A 14,592-nucleotide genomic window follows, 5' to 3' on the forward strand; every position below is an offset into this window, starting at 1 on the left:
ATTCACTCAAGTCCCCAAAGTTGTTTAGCCAATGAATAAGAAAACGTTATTAAAAAATTATTTGAGGACTAGTGTAATAATTAGCCCATTGTCCCCTCTTTCTCTTTGGACAAAAACATAGGGAGTGAATGGAACCTTGGGATCTATATCACACTTGTCCCCAAAGTTTTATAATAACGTTTTTTTTATTCTTTGGGAACCTTTACCTATTGATTTTGATTGGTTAAGTTAATAAGTTGGGTATCCAAATGTTTCAACTATTAATCGTAATGTACAAAAGGGATAATTTTGTGGATCTTAATTGAGTATATACATTGATTTATCGGCCATTGTCTTATCCCTTTAGATCCCTGCGACAAAAAGACGTCAAAGTTGGAATTTCATTATTGACAACAATTAAGATTTAGTTAAAACTAAATTATGCTGGTAAAATAAAATTCAGTGAATTAAAAAAATATTTTCTCCGCCACTAGACTTCATGAAAATGGGATAAAACCACCAAAGCTTCAGACCTAAAACACTTTATATTACCAAATATTCAAATGTAGAATCCTATAATATAAAGTAGTGAGGTTTTTGTATGTAGCGTAAGATTTCTATAACAAATGAACCGTTTGGGTTTTCCATTTTAGGGAAGCTATTCATATGTTCTGGGATGGTTTTAGTCTAATTTGTAGTTCAGATTAAGGTCTTGAATTGGTTGGTTTTCTACCCTTTCCTTCTAGATGCTAGAGGCGAAACCGCTAGCATTTCATTAAAACAATTTAAAAGAAATTAACATTTTGTGACCCTTTCGTAAATTCCTAATAACCAAAGGGATAGTTGCACGAAGTACATTTAAACTTGAATTTAGTGAACTGCATACTTTTTTTCAGTTCAATAGTTTGAACTACATTTTTAGGAAATATATTTGAAAGAATTTCAGTTTTCTACCAGGTAGTTTTAAAAATATCAAGACTTAAAAATCATAGTTTTTGGATGTATGCAACTGATATGGCTGTCCTCTTTTAAAAAAAACAGCATGATGACTATTTTAGTGGTGCAAAATTGATAGCTATTTATTGTAATACAAAATTATATATTTTAGATGGTATTCTTTTAACTTACGCTTGCAATCAAACTTCTTAAATGCACTTCATGCAACTATCCCTTTAAATTGAAATTATACCGAAATGACCTATGACGGAGATGATTAAAGTTCCTCAACAGATTATGACGTCATACGATAAAATAAGCAATGGGAGGCCAGCATAAATTTTACCATTGGTCATTTACAGTGTATACTGGCCTCTCATTGGCTATTCTATCGTATGACGTCATAATCTGTTGAGGGACTTTAATCATCTTCCCTATGACCTGTAGATAAATTTATTGCCAATTTTTATTAACTATAAAAAGAAATTATTTAATTTTAGCAAAAAAGCTTATAAAGTCAATGAAAATTATTTTTATTTTAGGACTTAGATGAAGAAGACAGAGATATGATGCTCAAAATAGCCCAGGTACACTTTAATTTATAAATCTAAAATATAAAAGAGAGAGAGAGAGAGAGATAATTAAATTATACTTTTAATTTTTAACCCTGAGCTTTTGATGAATAAAACTGTACTTGTTAAACATTAAAGCAATTTATAACAATTGTGTAAATATTGTCCTCGAAGTTGCTAAATCCAGTAAAAAATCCTCCAGAATTTTGTTTTGTAATAATGAATATTTTCGTACTATGTTGTACTTTGAAATAAGTGGATTGATTTAAATTAGTATAGTACTTTATACTGGATATAGCTGCCTTAAAATGCATTCAAAAAGTAGAAAAGTTTTTTTAAAAACTATTTGAATGCAGAGAGAGAGGGGACAATGGGCGTTTTTTTACACTAGTCCCCAAACTTTTAGAATAACGTTTTCTTATTCGTTGGCATAACAACTTTGGGGACTTTTGATTGGTGGAATCATTATGTTGAGTGTTCAAACGTTTCAACCACTAATTCTAATAACAAAAGGGTTGATTTTGATTGATCATTGGGGTTTTACATCAATTTATCGGCCATTGTCTTATCCCTTGAGATCCCTGATTTAACTGCGGAACATGCACAAATAAGAAACGACTAAATCATTTGACAAAAAAATAAAATCGTTGAAAGGTTGTGAAATATTTTTTCTTAGATTTTGTTAATCTTTAGAATTTGATAGGTTTGTTCAAACTAGTAGTGTCCAAACTTTTTAACCAATACTTTTTATTTACAGAAAGGGTAATTATGTTTATTATACTAGGGGAGTAATTAATTCATTATTGTCTTATACCTGATATACATATTCCTAAATAGTAGGGAGAGGTAGAGGTAGGCCTTCCTTCCCCTTTTTCACTGCCTAATGGTTCCCCCACCCTTGGTTAATTCCTGTGTACGCCACTGCATATTCTTTATATTTAGGAGTATGACCTGCTTGACGGGGCTGGTGAGAATAGATTATTGAATGATATCACTTGTCAGGTGGGTGTACTTATAATACAAATACTGTCTGTCTATCTGTCCATCTGTCTTGCCGTCTGTCTGTCTGTCTGTCCATCTGTCTTGCCTGTCTGTCTGTCTGTCCGTCTGTCTGTTTGTCTGTCTGTCCGTTTGTCTGTCTGTCCGTTTGTCTGTCTGTCCGTCTGTCTGTCCATCCGTCTTTCTGTCCGTCTTTCTGTCCGTCTGTCTGTCCGTCTGACTGTCTGTCCGTTTGTCTGTCTCTCCGTCTGACTGTCTGTCCATCTGCCTAGATTATTGAATGATATCACTTGTCAGGTGGGTGTGCAAATAATTAATGTCTGTCTGTATGTTTTTCCGTATGTCTGTTTGTCTGTCTGTCTGTCTATCTGTCCGTCTGTCTGTCCGTCTATCTGTCCATCTGTCTGTCCGTCTGTCTGTCCGTCTCTTTTTCCGTCTGTCTGTGTCCATCTGCCTACAAAATATTAAATACAAAAGATATAATGGAACAAGAAACCTAAAAGACCAAAGACCTAATACTTACAAGAAATAAAAAGGACGGATTTCTAAATTATGAGAGAAAAAAATTAATTGTATTCTGAACAGTTTTTAGTTTGGTTTTATATTTAACTAGTTTCATAAACTTATCTTATTTTGATAAATTCATCTTCGATTGACCCATCCTTTTATCTGCCATATGAATCTGAAAAACTGAGTATTAAAATCAGAGAATGGCTGTTTTTAATGTCCCATTCACGTCTTAATGGCCTTTTTATATGTAAAGGCTAGATGAATATCTTATTTTTAACAAGGCCGATTGTGTACATTATGAGCGAGGCCGTTTAGTAAATTTTAAGCGCTGTTTCTTGTCCTCGTTTGTATAAAATCATATATTATCATAAATTATTTTTGTAAATTATGAAATAATTTTAATATAAAAATATATAAAAACAAGCGCAACTTGTATTAATATTTAGAGCGAAAAGAATGAGAAAGCAGTGAAGCTGACGCAACTTTTCACAGACGCGTACTTCAAAACTGGCACCCTAGACCTGGCGCAAATTTTAGCCTCACAAAATGTTCCAGTTTTTCATTACAGGTACAATTCAATTATAAATTAGGGACGATTGTAAAATCATTTTAAAAGTACCTAATAAATTCAATATTAAATGTATGTAAAAAGAAGATTTGGTGCAGGGATCTAAAGAGACAGGACAAAGGCTGAGAAATTGATGCACATATTGATACCTCTTTTGTAGATTACAATTAGTTGTTGACATGTTGGGACACTCAACTTAATCAATCAAAATTCATTGAAAGTCCCCAAACTTGTTGAGCTAACGAATAAAACTTAGGGGACTGGCGTAAAAAACACCACAATCTCCTATGGAAGAATTATAGAATATTGTCTTATTTCTTCAGATTTGTGTACCACAGAAAATGGAGATTTGACAACCTTATGAAAATTAACTATTATTACATCCAGTTGAACTATTTATAGTAGAACTTTTTCTTATTTATTAAGATTTTACAATCTCATAAACATATAATAATATGACATCTATCTGAAATTTTGTGAACTATTAAAAGTAGAATATTGTCCTATTTCTTCAGATTTATGTACCGCAGAAAATGGAAAATGGAGGATTAATGAATTAATATTACATTTTTTTTAGATTTTTGTACTGTTGAAAATGTAGATTTTACAACCATATGAAAATTCATTATCATTACATCTTACAGAAATTTAAAGACTTTTAAAGTGGAATACTGTATTATTTCTTAAGATTTGTTTACCGCAGAAAATTGAGGTTTTACAACCGTAAGAACTAATTTGACATCTAGCCGAAATTTTGTGAACTATTAAAAGTAGAATATTGGGTTCCACGACAAACGTAGGAGTCCCAAACATAGGAGTGGAAAATGTCGGAGTTGACAAACGCAGGAGTCCTAAACGTCGGAGTGGGACAAACGCAGGAATGGGACAAACTTCGGAGTAGACAAACACAGGATTTTTGGGACAAAGTTCGGAGTGGACAAACACAGGAGTCCCGAATGTCGGAGAATTTTTTTTATACAACCCCGGCCCCCCCCCCCCCTTAGAAAATTGTCTTATTTCTCCAGATTTGTGAACCGCATAAAATTAAGGAAAATGGAGGATTAATTAGTATTACATCTAGCGGATTTTTTTTGTGAACTATTTATAGTAGAACATTGTCTTATTTCTTCAGATTTGTGTACCGCGGTAAATGGAGGTTTGGTGATCTGATGAACATGAACGCACCAGAATTATTACTCAAATTTGTTCTTGACTATGGTTCCAAAGGTAATAAATATCAGGGTGGGAGGGAGGGGTCATTGGGCTGTTCATTACACTAGTCCCCCAAAGTCTTACAATAACGCTTTCTTATTCGTTGGGGACTTTTATTGAATTTTTATTGGTGTGTTTATTTATTTGAGTGCTCAAACGTTTCAATTTTTACAGAAGGGGTAATTTTGTGTAATCATCATTGAGAATGTACACCGATTTATCGGCCATTGTCCTATCCCTTTAGATCCCTCAATAAATATAAAAAGCCTAGTGTAGAATCCGTTAATTAGACCAATAAAAACACAGTTTTAAAAGATAAATAACATTGTGTTTAACATAGCCCCCCCCCCCCAAAAAAAAAAAAAAAAAAAAAAAAAAAAAAAAAAAAACTTTCACACAGACATATTGACGGTCATTTAGAATTATAGAGAAGCTACCATACTAAAAAAGTATACTTACAAATTTAGAAGGCCGATAAATTGATGTACATCTCCAATGATGATACACAATATTACCTCTTCTGTAGATTGAAATGAGTGGTTAAAACGTTCAGAAATCCAACTTTATGTACCAACAACTTAAAATTTATGAAAGTCTCCAAAGTTGTTAAGCCAACGAATAAAAAAAACGTTATTATACGACTTTGGGGACCAGCATAATAAGCAGCCAACTGTAACCTCTCTTTCTCTCTTTACTTGGGTGGGCCATTATAAGTAAAACGTTTAAAATGGGCCGCGATTTGATAATTTATATATTATTATTACTTGGATCTTTCACCAGATTTTCATGTTCTCTAATAAAGTAAGTACCGAGCTACATATAATAATTCCCACACTTGCAGCCCCCTTTATAACATCCCCTCCCATCCTACTGGATGAACGAACTGTTCAATAAACGAGTTCCATGTTAGCAAGCTAAATTGACGACAAGTTTTACCCTGTCAAAATATTCACATATATTTTATATTCATTGTTGTGTGACATTAATCTTTGTTTTTATTAAAAGCGAAGCTTTTCTGTAATTAGGGTCGGTCCGTTCGTCCTTGACGGATAGCTTTTATCATTAATTTAGGCACGTTAGAATTGTCCTATCGATTTCAAATTTTGCATGGTTATCCCTATTGTAAGTACAATTTAGAATGCGTAGAAACTCTATATACAAGAATGTCCGTACGTCCATTTTCAACATGTTGATTTTTTTACTTTTTCATCAACAACTTTTATGTGATCTAATCATCCGATTGATCTGATTTTGTGTATGTTGATTCCTAGGACAACAAAGAACAACATTATAAGCATAGCAACTTTATAATCAAGTCCTAAAAATGTAAGTATGTCTATAAACATTACCCTGTATAAAGAAGTTTTTCAACAAATTTACTTACAATTTTGCTTTGACTCTTATACATTTATATTCTGATTATTCAGTTCTGACACTATACAAGTGTTAATGTCCGTTTGTCCTACCGTTTCAGTGCTTCGCTTTCATGGATCTTGTCTTCCTTGTTTTTAGGTAAAATTAACCTGCACGGCCCCCACTGGGATACTGTATCGCATGCGGACGAACTCCACTACCTGTTCAGCCCAACCCTGTGGGGAACCAAGAATACCATCACCAAAGAAAAGTAAGTTAGGACTTCAGTTAGAACGCTTATCTCTTTTTGTTAATTTGGACATGTTATAATTGTCCTATAGGTTTCAAACTTCGCAATATGATTTATATTAGTTAGATACGATAGGTATTCTATAATCGTTACCTGAAATTTTAATAAGTCCTTTTTATCTATAATACAAAGTAGAACGATGTCTGTCTGTCTATCTGTCTGTTTGTTTATTTATTTGTACCAAAGGATCTCGCTAACCGCTGAACCGATCGGGTTTTCCGTTACGGGGTAGCTTCTCATAGGTCCCGGGAAGATTTATAACTATTTTCTTGGGGGGTGGGACAATTCCAACCATCCCAAAAAAATAAAAAAATACCTCCCCCCCCCCAAAAAAAAAAAAAATTTCTTTCTAAAACTAAAATTAAAATAGTTGGGTAAGTAAGTATTAAAGAACTAAAGATTTTCATGTCTAATAAAGTGAAACTTGTAGCTGGGTAAAATAAAGATTCCCCCCTCTAACCCACTTAACTCCATCCCCTCCCCTCCTAATAGATGAACAATCTGACCAATATATGAGTTCCATGTTAGCAACATAAAGCATTAAAAACTAAAACAGAAAAAGACAAACATACAAATACTGTGAAATGAAAATATTTAGGACAATGCCCTCGTAAATATTTTATCTTTGGTATGAAAAGAAATTTAAGAACCCTATCAAATTTTGTATTGTTATTATATCGACATCGATCTGTAGTCATTATATTATACGAATAAAGGTAGTAAAACAAGAGAGGTAATGTCTGATTGAGCCAATAGGAGAATCCAATCGGAACCTACATTGAATCTCATTGGTTAAAATTGTGTACACATTTCATTACAAACACATGTTTTTTTTTTCATTTCATACATAGATAAAAGTCAGATGTAAACAATATCATTTCTTAGTAAAAAGCTTACTGAATCAAACTTACTTGCTCAAAAATTTCGTCATAAATGAGAAAGCTTCAAACAGAGGTGGATTCTTTAAAAAAGATTAGGCTCGCTACTCGCTGGTGAGGCAAAATTATTTTTGTGAAAAATCCTCAAAAAATCGCATAAAAAATCTACACAAATTAAATAAAATTATAGAATGATTATTAACACATGATTTTGTTTAATTTTAGTAGATTTTTAATAAGCTTTTAGATGATTTTTCACAAAAATAATTTTGCCTTACCATCGAGTAGCGAGTTTTTTTTTTTAAAGAATCCACCTCAGCTTGAGTCGAAAGTAAACAATACTATAATCGTCTGCTAATAATGTTTCTTTTAAGATTTGACGAAATATCGGGTTAGGAGCGTAATCTAGATATAATATTGTCTATTTTTATAAGCATATGGTTGCAAAGATAATATGTCAATGGTTATCACTATTATTCTATTGTTTACAGTCGACTAGTTATCATATAACAACAACTTAATAACTATAATATGTCAGTGGTGAAACCTTTTCCTAAATGACCCATAGTCGACACAAACCCAGGGATCTAAATGGATAAGACAATGGCCGATAAAATGATGTACATCCCCTATGATGGTCCTAAACTACCCCTTCTGCAGGTTACAATTAGTGGTTGACACGTTTGGACACCTATCAACTAAATGAACAACCAATCAAAATTTAATAAAAGTAACCAAGGCCAAAAAAATATGAAAATGTTGTTATAAGTTTTTGGGGACTAGTGTAATAAACAGGCCAATGTCCCCTCCCTACCTGATATAAACGTAAACCAATGAATGATGTCAACAAAATATATCTTATGTTAACAAGAACTTGGTTCTGAATTCTATTGGCTTTCCAAATTTATTTGACATTTAAGACAGCTAAGCGCAGATATGACAATATTTATGACAATTTATGACGTTCATCTACAACTTTTTTATCTTTAAATTTGGAGCAAAGCTTCACTAAAACTATTGTTATTGGGCTGCGCAAAAAAATAAATACGAATAATGTAAATTAACTACAGTATGTAATGAAGAACAGTATAGTAACATTTAATTAAAAAAGTTCAATCCTTAAAACAATGTAGCTTCTCATTGGTCCTGGGAAGGTTTCTAACTTATTTTAAGCGAGGGGGGGGGGGGAATATTTTTTTACTATTTACTATTTCTTTTTTGAATTGAATTTAAAATTCGGTTGGGTCGAATTCAACCCTCCCCTCCCCCCCATAAGTACCCCTAGAGGCCTCTAAGAGCGAAGCCATTTGAGACAAAAAAGTACATCATCATACAGTAAGAACAACAAAAGGATTGATATTAATTTAACAGGAAAACTTGAGAAAAGATAAAGATAGGCAAACCCTAGTTATAGGGTCGCTGCACCAATGAAAAAGTTTGTTTTGTAAGCTGAAAAAGATAAATATCAAATATGTTTAATTTTAGAAATGTTAGAAATAAGCCTCCAATAGTTTAAGTTCTATTTTTGCAAATGACGTAAATGAAGAGTTTATTTTCTAATAAATTTACATCAGAATATAAATCTATACGGCTTTCTACTTCATTTAAAGCGAAGATACTCTGTGTGTTTTATAATCTGTCTGTCCATCATTCTGTAATTCTTGGGTTCGGATGATTTGACCCCCCCCCCCATTAATTCTCACTCTCTTCCCCGCCTTTTTCATCCAAAAATCATGTTTAAATTATTTTTTAAAAGCAAAGCTTTTCTATAATTAGGGTCGGTCCGTCCGTCCGTTCGAAACGGATAGCTTTTTTCATTGATGTAGGCATATTATAATTGTCCTATCGATTTCAAACTTTGCATGGTAATTCCTGCAGTACTTAGGTACGATTTAAAACAACTCTTTAATCATTATCGGAATGTCCGTACGTGCATTTTAAAAATGTTGTTTTTTTCCTCATTACTTAAAATTTTTATGTGATCTAATTATCCGATTTATCTGATTTTTGGTATACAGATTCCTGGGACAACAAAGTACAATATCATAAGCAAAGGAACTCTGTAATCAAGTCATAGAAATGTAAGTATGTCCATTAACATTATCCTGTATCATGTAGTTTTTTTTAACAAATTCACTTACAATTTTGCTTCGACTCTCATACATTTATATTTGATTATTCAGTTCTGACACTATACACTATTTGATATAAATTTTATATGTTACATTTCTTACAGGAGAGAACTCTAGTGGTCAAATTTTGAACTGATATGATGTTATATTTTAGGGACAAGCATATGAGCGTGAAAATGGCCCACCATTGGGTCAGATTTGCTACACATGAGAACCCTAGCGGACAAATTTGGTAACTATTATAAGATTATGTTGGTAGCGCAGCCTCTCTATAACTAAGGTATCGAGGAAGTCAGAATGGTGATCTTGCCTGGATGTTGGCATTTTTGGCTTAGAAATTGCAAATAATTTGCAAAATACAAATAGCACACACTTTTAATGATAGTTATATAAATTTTATGCAATTCAAACATAAAAACATTTTTTAAAAATCTGTATTTTATAATAGAATTTTCGGATCTACTGCAGTTCACGGTAAAATATTGCTGGTATACAATATTTCCAAAAATCTATGAATTTTAAAGGCTTCTAGCTGCCAAACGGCTGAAAGTGCAGATCATACCCGCACACCATTTTAAGCGGCATAAGAAGGCCTACAAATAATCTGGAATAGCCAAGATCCAATTATGCACAGGGAAAGCTTCACTGAAGAAAAAAACGCGTAAAATAGGTCTTTTTCGCGTATTTCTCTGCACTGCGAGATAATAATGCATTATTGATTTATGGCTATTCCAAATTATTTGTAGGCCTTTTTATGCCGCTTAAAATAGTGTGCGAGCATTAACTGTACGTTCAGTCGTTTGGCAGCTAGCAGTCTCTAAAATTCATAGATTTTTGGAAATATTGCTTACCAGCAATATTTTACCGTGAACTGCAGTAGATCTAAATTTTCTATCTATCTATCTTCTTTTTATGACTTCATTAACGATTTGATTCTTATTATTATATTAGTTGGAAGAACATAGATTGTCTGTCTAACTTGTATCTTTCTACCTATCTATATTTTTTTCTGATTTTACAAAGGCATTCGATTCTATGTATCTTTATCAGTTGGGGTAACATGGATTGTCTGTCTAACTGGTTTCTTTCTATCTATCTATCTACTTTTCTGACTTCATAAAGTCATTTGATTCCATCTATTTTTGTTTGAAAATCATGAATTTTATGTTTAGTTTGTTTCTTTCCATCTTCTTATCTACTTTTTCTGACATCATGAAGGCGTTTGATTCTATCTATCTTTGTTAGTTGGAAGAAAATGGATTGTCCGTCTAATTTGTGTCTTTCTGTCTATCTATATTTTTTCTGATTTTACAAAGGCGTTTGATTCTTAGTGTTTATATTAGTTGGAAGAACATAGATTGTCTGTCTAGTTTGTATCTTACTGTCTATATATCTACTTTTTCTGACTTCACAAAGGTGTTTGATTATATCTATCCATATTAGTTGGGAGAACATGGAATCTGGAGGAAGCAGATACCTCAACATAGATCTAGATGAGTCTATGAGAGAGTTTGACAAGGAGGAAATAAGAAGGTTTAACATGTGGCTGGATATTTTCCAGGTAAAATAGTGCAAGTGTCTAAGACTGACGGACAGCCAGATCTATTGAAAATCGTAATGAAGTATAACATTAGATTTTAGTAAAATAATTTTAAATTACGCCCATCTAGAATATATAAAATGTACAGAAAAATAGCCTAAAACTATCCAAAGAATAGAATCTCAAAACAAAACAGCCTAAACTCATCGCGGGACCTATGTAAACTGGAGAACTCAATCAGTTTAAAAGTTATCGAAATCTTAAGCTTCAGACAAAAATGACCTTACTACTTTATACAAAAGTTTAAAAATGTGCATCAGATTTATAATTAAAGGAAGCCTGCAAGAAATAACACGCTTTAACTGCTGAAAGACTGCCACAAGAAGACCCAATACCCCAAATTTAAAGCCTTAAGCTTCAATAACAAAAAAGTTCTAGGCATTTCAAAATAGCATTTTATGTACAATGGAATTTTTGAAAGATTTCCAATGCTCATAAAAGAAAAAACAATATTAAATTACGTCGCCTAGACACAAAATTATAACCTTATCTTTGTCAGAAACTTAGATTGCCTGTAACCGATTACATTTTTACAATAAGAACACCACATTTCATAGTCAAAATCTATAAAAAAAATTCGATTTAAATTGCATTTTTAAACGAAAATTATAGCGGAAACAAAGGGGTAAACTAATACAAGCTTAGCTGTGATTGGTTGTTAAGCTGATTCAGCCTTCTGATTGGCTACAGTACATTCGGTACAACGCAAGTAAAACTTAATTTTTTTTAATGATTTTGACTATAAAAATGGGTATTTTTATTGTAAAAATATAATTAGTTACTGGAAACCTAAATTTATGACAAAAATAGGCTTATAATTTTGTTTCTAGGCCACGTAGTTTAATTTCAAAGTTTTCAACATTTGCAATTCTTTCAAAATTTTCATTGTACATAAAATGTCATTTTAAAATGCCTAGAACTTTTTGGTTATAGAAGCTGAAGGCTTCAAATTTGGGGCATTTGCTCTACTTGTGGCAGTCGTTCAGCAGTTAAAGCGTGGTATTTCTTGCAGGCTTCCTTTAAAACAGATAATATTGTCTCATTTTTTATTAATCAACAACAAATACCAGTTGATGTTATAAATATCTGTTTAAGCTTCAAAGTGCAAAATAAGCTACCTAACCCTTTATCTATTTAAGGAGAGAGGAAATAGGAAGGTTTCAAGTACTCCAATTCACATAAATGGCCCTATCACAAAACGAATTAAAAAGGTAAGTTAAAACCTTTCATTCATCTGCTAACATATCTTTTTCTTTTTCCTACGATTCTTAGTTTAACTATACTATTTTCTAGCGGTTTTACCCCTGGCAAATAAGAACTCCTCAAAAAATTGCCTAAACCCACCCCATGAATTATGTTTCAAAAGATAGTACAAACCCATTCAGGAACATATACAAAGCTTCCCTACCTAAAATGGATAACTCAATTTGTCCTGTAGTAATCGAAATTTTAAGCTCCGGACAAAAAAACCTTACTACTTTAGTATTATGTTGTTAGCTTGTAGTTGCTGCTAAATTTAAGTAAATTAATTTTTGTGTCTAAGGTCTCTAAGAGCAAGCGTAAGAAGAACAAGCATGGTCACCACAACAGCCACAACCACAGCGGCAACCACAACCACAACAGCTACCACAACAACCTAATCAGAAAGTTCCGCGGCACCACAGAGGAGCCCCTGTTCAGTGACATCAGCTGAAATTTTCCCGCCATTTTATTGTCCTTACAATTACGGAACTAAACTTTTCTCGCCATTTTATTGAAGTTGATTTTATAAAATAAAATTTTCCCGCCATTTTTTAGGAAAAGATGTTTTCCCGCCATTTGTTTTTGATTCCTTGCATTTGTATGGTAGAGCAAGATTTGAATGTAGAAAGTCTGAATGGCGAATTTCCTTGAATGTTGGCATTTTTTGCTTAGAAATTGCGAAATACGAATAGTAAACACAGATTTATAATATTAGTAATATAAAATATAAACATCTTTTTGAAATCTGCGTTTTGCAATAGAATTTTATGAGTACACATACAATATTCATTTAGAGCATCAATTCAATACTTGAATTTTATATAAATAAGTCAAACAACGAAAAAACAACTTTTGGAAAAATACTTTTAAAATTAATTCTGATTAATAATCTATATGTGTATTCAATTTATAAATAACAATTTTTTTTGAAAATATAAAACATTCTATATGTAGTATAGGTTAGATTAGAATCATAAGTGTTGATACAATTGAGTAAATTGATTTTTAGAAATATCCACAAAAATTTAAAGCATTAAATATATATATATTTCTATCTTAAAATGCTTTTAGTAGAACTACAGAAAAGTTTAGGCCTTTTAAAGTAATACTGTTTTTTCAACAATTTACTGACATGTATCAACATGATTTATTAGTGCAGCAATGCCAGTAGAGCGGCATATCAGTAGTTTTTGAGTCATGTATATTTGGTATTTTTGGAAGAAAGCATTTATTATACAGAATAAGGTTGTACATTTTGTAATCTAGCTCTTTTCTTATCTCTGAGAGTGATCAGAAACTATACTTATTTTTGTCTATGATAAAGACATTTTATTTTATTTCATTATTAAAAGAATCTCTTCTTAAAAGTATGACATTTACTTTAGATTTTTTATCTCTACAATTTATATTCTAGTCCTTAATGTACAACCATATTCTAATTTACAAGCAGAAATTTGAACTCTAGTCTCAAATATATTTAAACATATAACACAAAACAAAAATAAAAAAGATCTAAATGGTGAAAATCTAACATGATAGTAAGATTATGACCACAAATTATAGAATCACTTAATTTTGAACTTATGTATTTTTATGAATGATGTTTTACTTTTAAAACTATTTTAATTTTCCAATATTCATTGTGTTCAAAATGACTGTTTTGTTTATTTTTATAATTTTACATTATTTGATTAATATATTTTTTCTCTCACAAAATTTTGCGATTCTATAATGAATACTGAAAATTATATACAGTTAATAATTATAGTCGTAAACCTTCTATTTTAATGCTATGAATTGCCTTTTTTGACAATGTTGCTTTAAAAATCAGCTTTAAGTGACAATTTATAAAATTAATGTAGAGGGTTGATAGTAAAGTAGTTTTCAAACAGTAGATGAGTCAATCATACTCATTCATGTAAATTGTGAAGCAGTTTATAGTGCCTATAAAAAAATGACGTTATACAATACAAATGACCAAAGAAAGGCCAATATACATTTCAACATTGATCACTTAAAATGTATACTAGCCTATCATTTGGCATTTGTATTGTATGACGTCATTTGTATTATAGGCACTATATGCTGCTACGTAATTGTCCCATATAATAATAATAATAATAATAATAAGAACTTTTATTCAATAACTCTTTCAACCCTGTTATGAGATAATCACATAGACATTTTAATTATTACATTATGACATGGTGATTTAATAAATCAGTATATTCATATTTATCTAATAATTATACAGTTTTAATTATTACGGGTGAACATTGCTTGATTAATTTGGATAAACTA

General features: G+C 31.6%; 1 protein-coding gene across 1 annotated transcript in view; it reads left to right on the forward strand.

Moving 5' to 3' along the window:
• The window catches only part of LOC145319644 (juvenile hormone esterase-like), an 84,109-nt gene extending 69,717 nt beyond the window's left edge, over positions 1 to 14,392 (forward strand). Inside the window, exons 15-23 of the mRNA XM_080161914.1 lie at positions 1,458 to 1,502; positions 2,430 to 2,489; positions 3,443 to 3,564; positions 4,697 to 4,791; positions 6,289 to 6,400; positions 9,604 to 9,681; positions 10,893 to 11,010; positions 12,189 to 12,260; positions 12,593 to 14,392. Coding sequence (XP_080018040.1) covers positions 1,458 to 1,502; positions 2,430 to 2,489; positions 3,443 to 3,564; positions 4,697 to 4,791; positions 6,289 to 6,400; positions 9,604 to 9,681; positions 10,893 to 11,010; positions 12,189 to 12,260; positions 12,593 to 12,742 — 852 coding nt within the window. The 3' untranslated portion in view covers positions 12,743 to 14,392. The remainder of the gene's footprint in view (positions 1 to 1,457; positions 1,503 to 2,429; positions 2,490 to 3,442; positions 3,565 to 4,696; positions 4,792 to 6,288; positions 6,401 to 9,603; positions 9,682 to 10,892; positions 11,011 to 12,188; positions 12,261 to 12,592) is intronic.
• Positions 14,393 to 14,592: the final 200 nt, after the last annotated feature.

Source organism: Acartia tonsa, chromosome 5, assembly GCF_053477335.1.
Source record: "Acartia tonsa isolate MP-2025a chromosome 5, ASM5347733v1, whole genome shotgun sequence".
Classification (NCBI taxonomy): Eukaryota; Metazoa; Arthropoda; class Copepoda; order Calanoida; family Acartiidae; genus Acartia; species Acartia tonsa.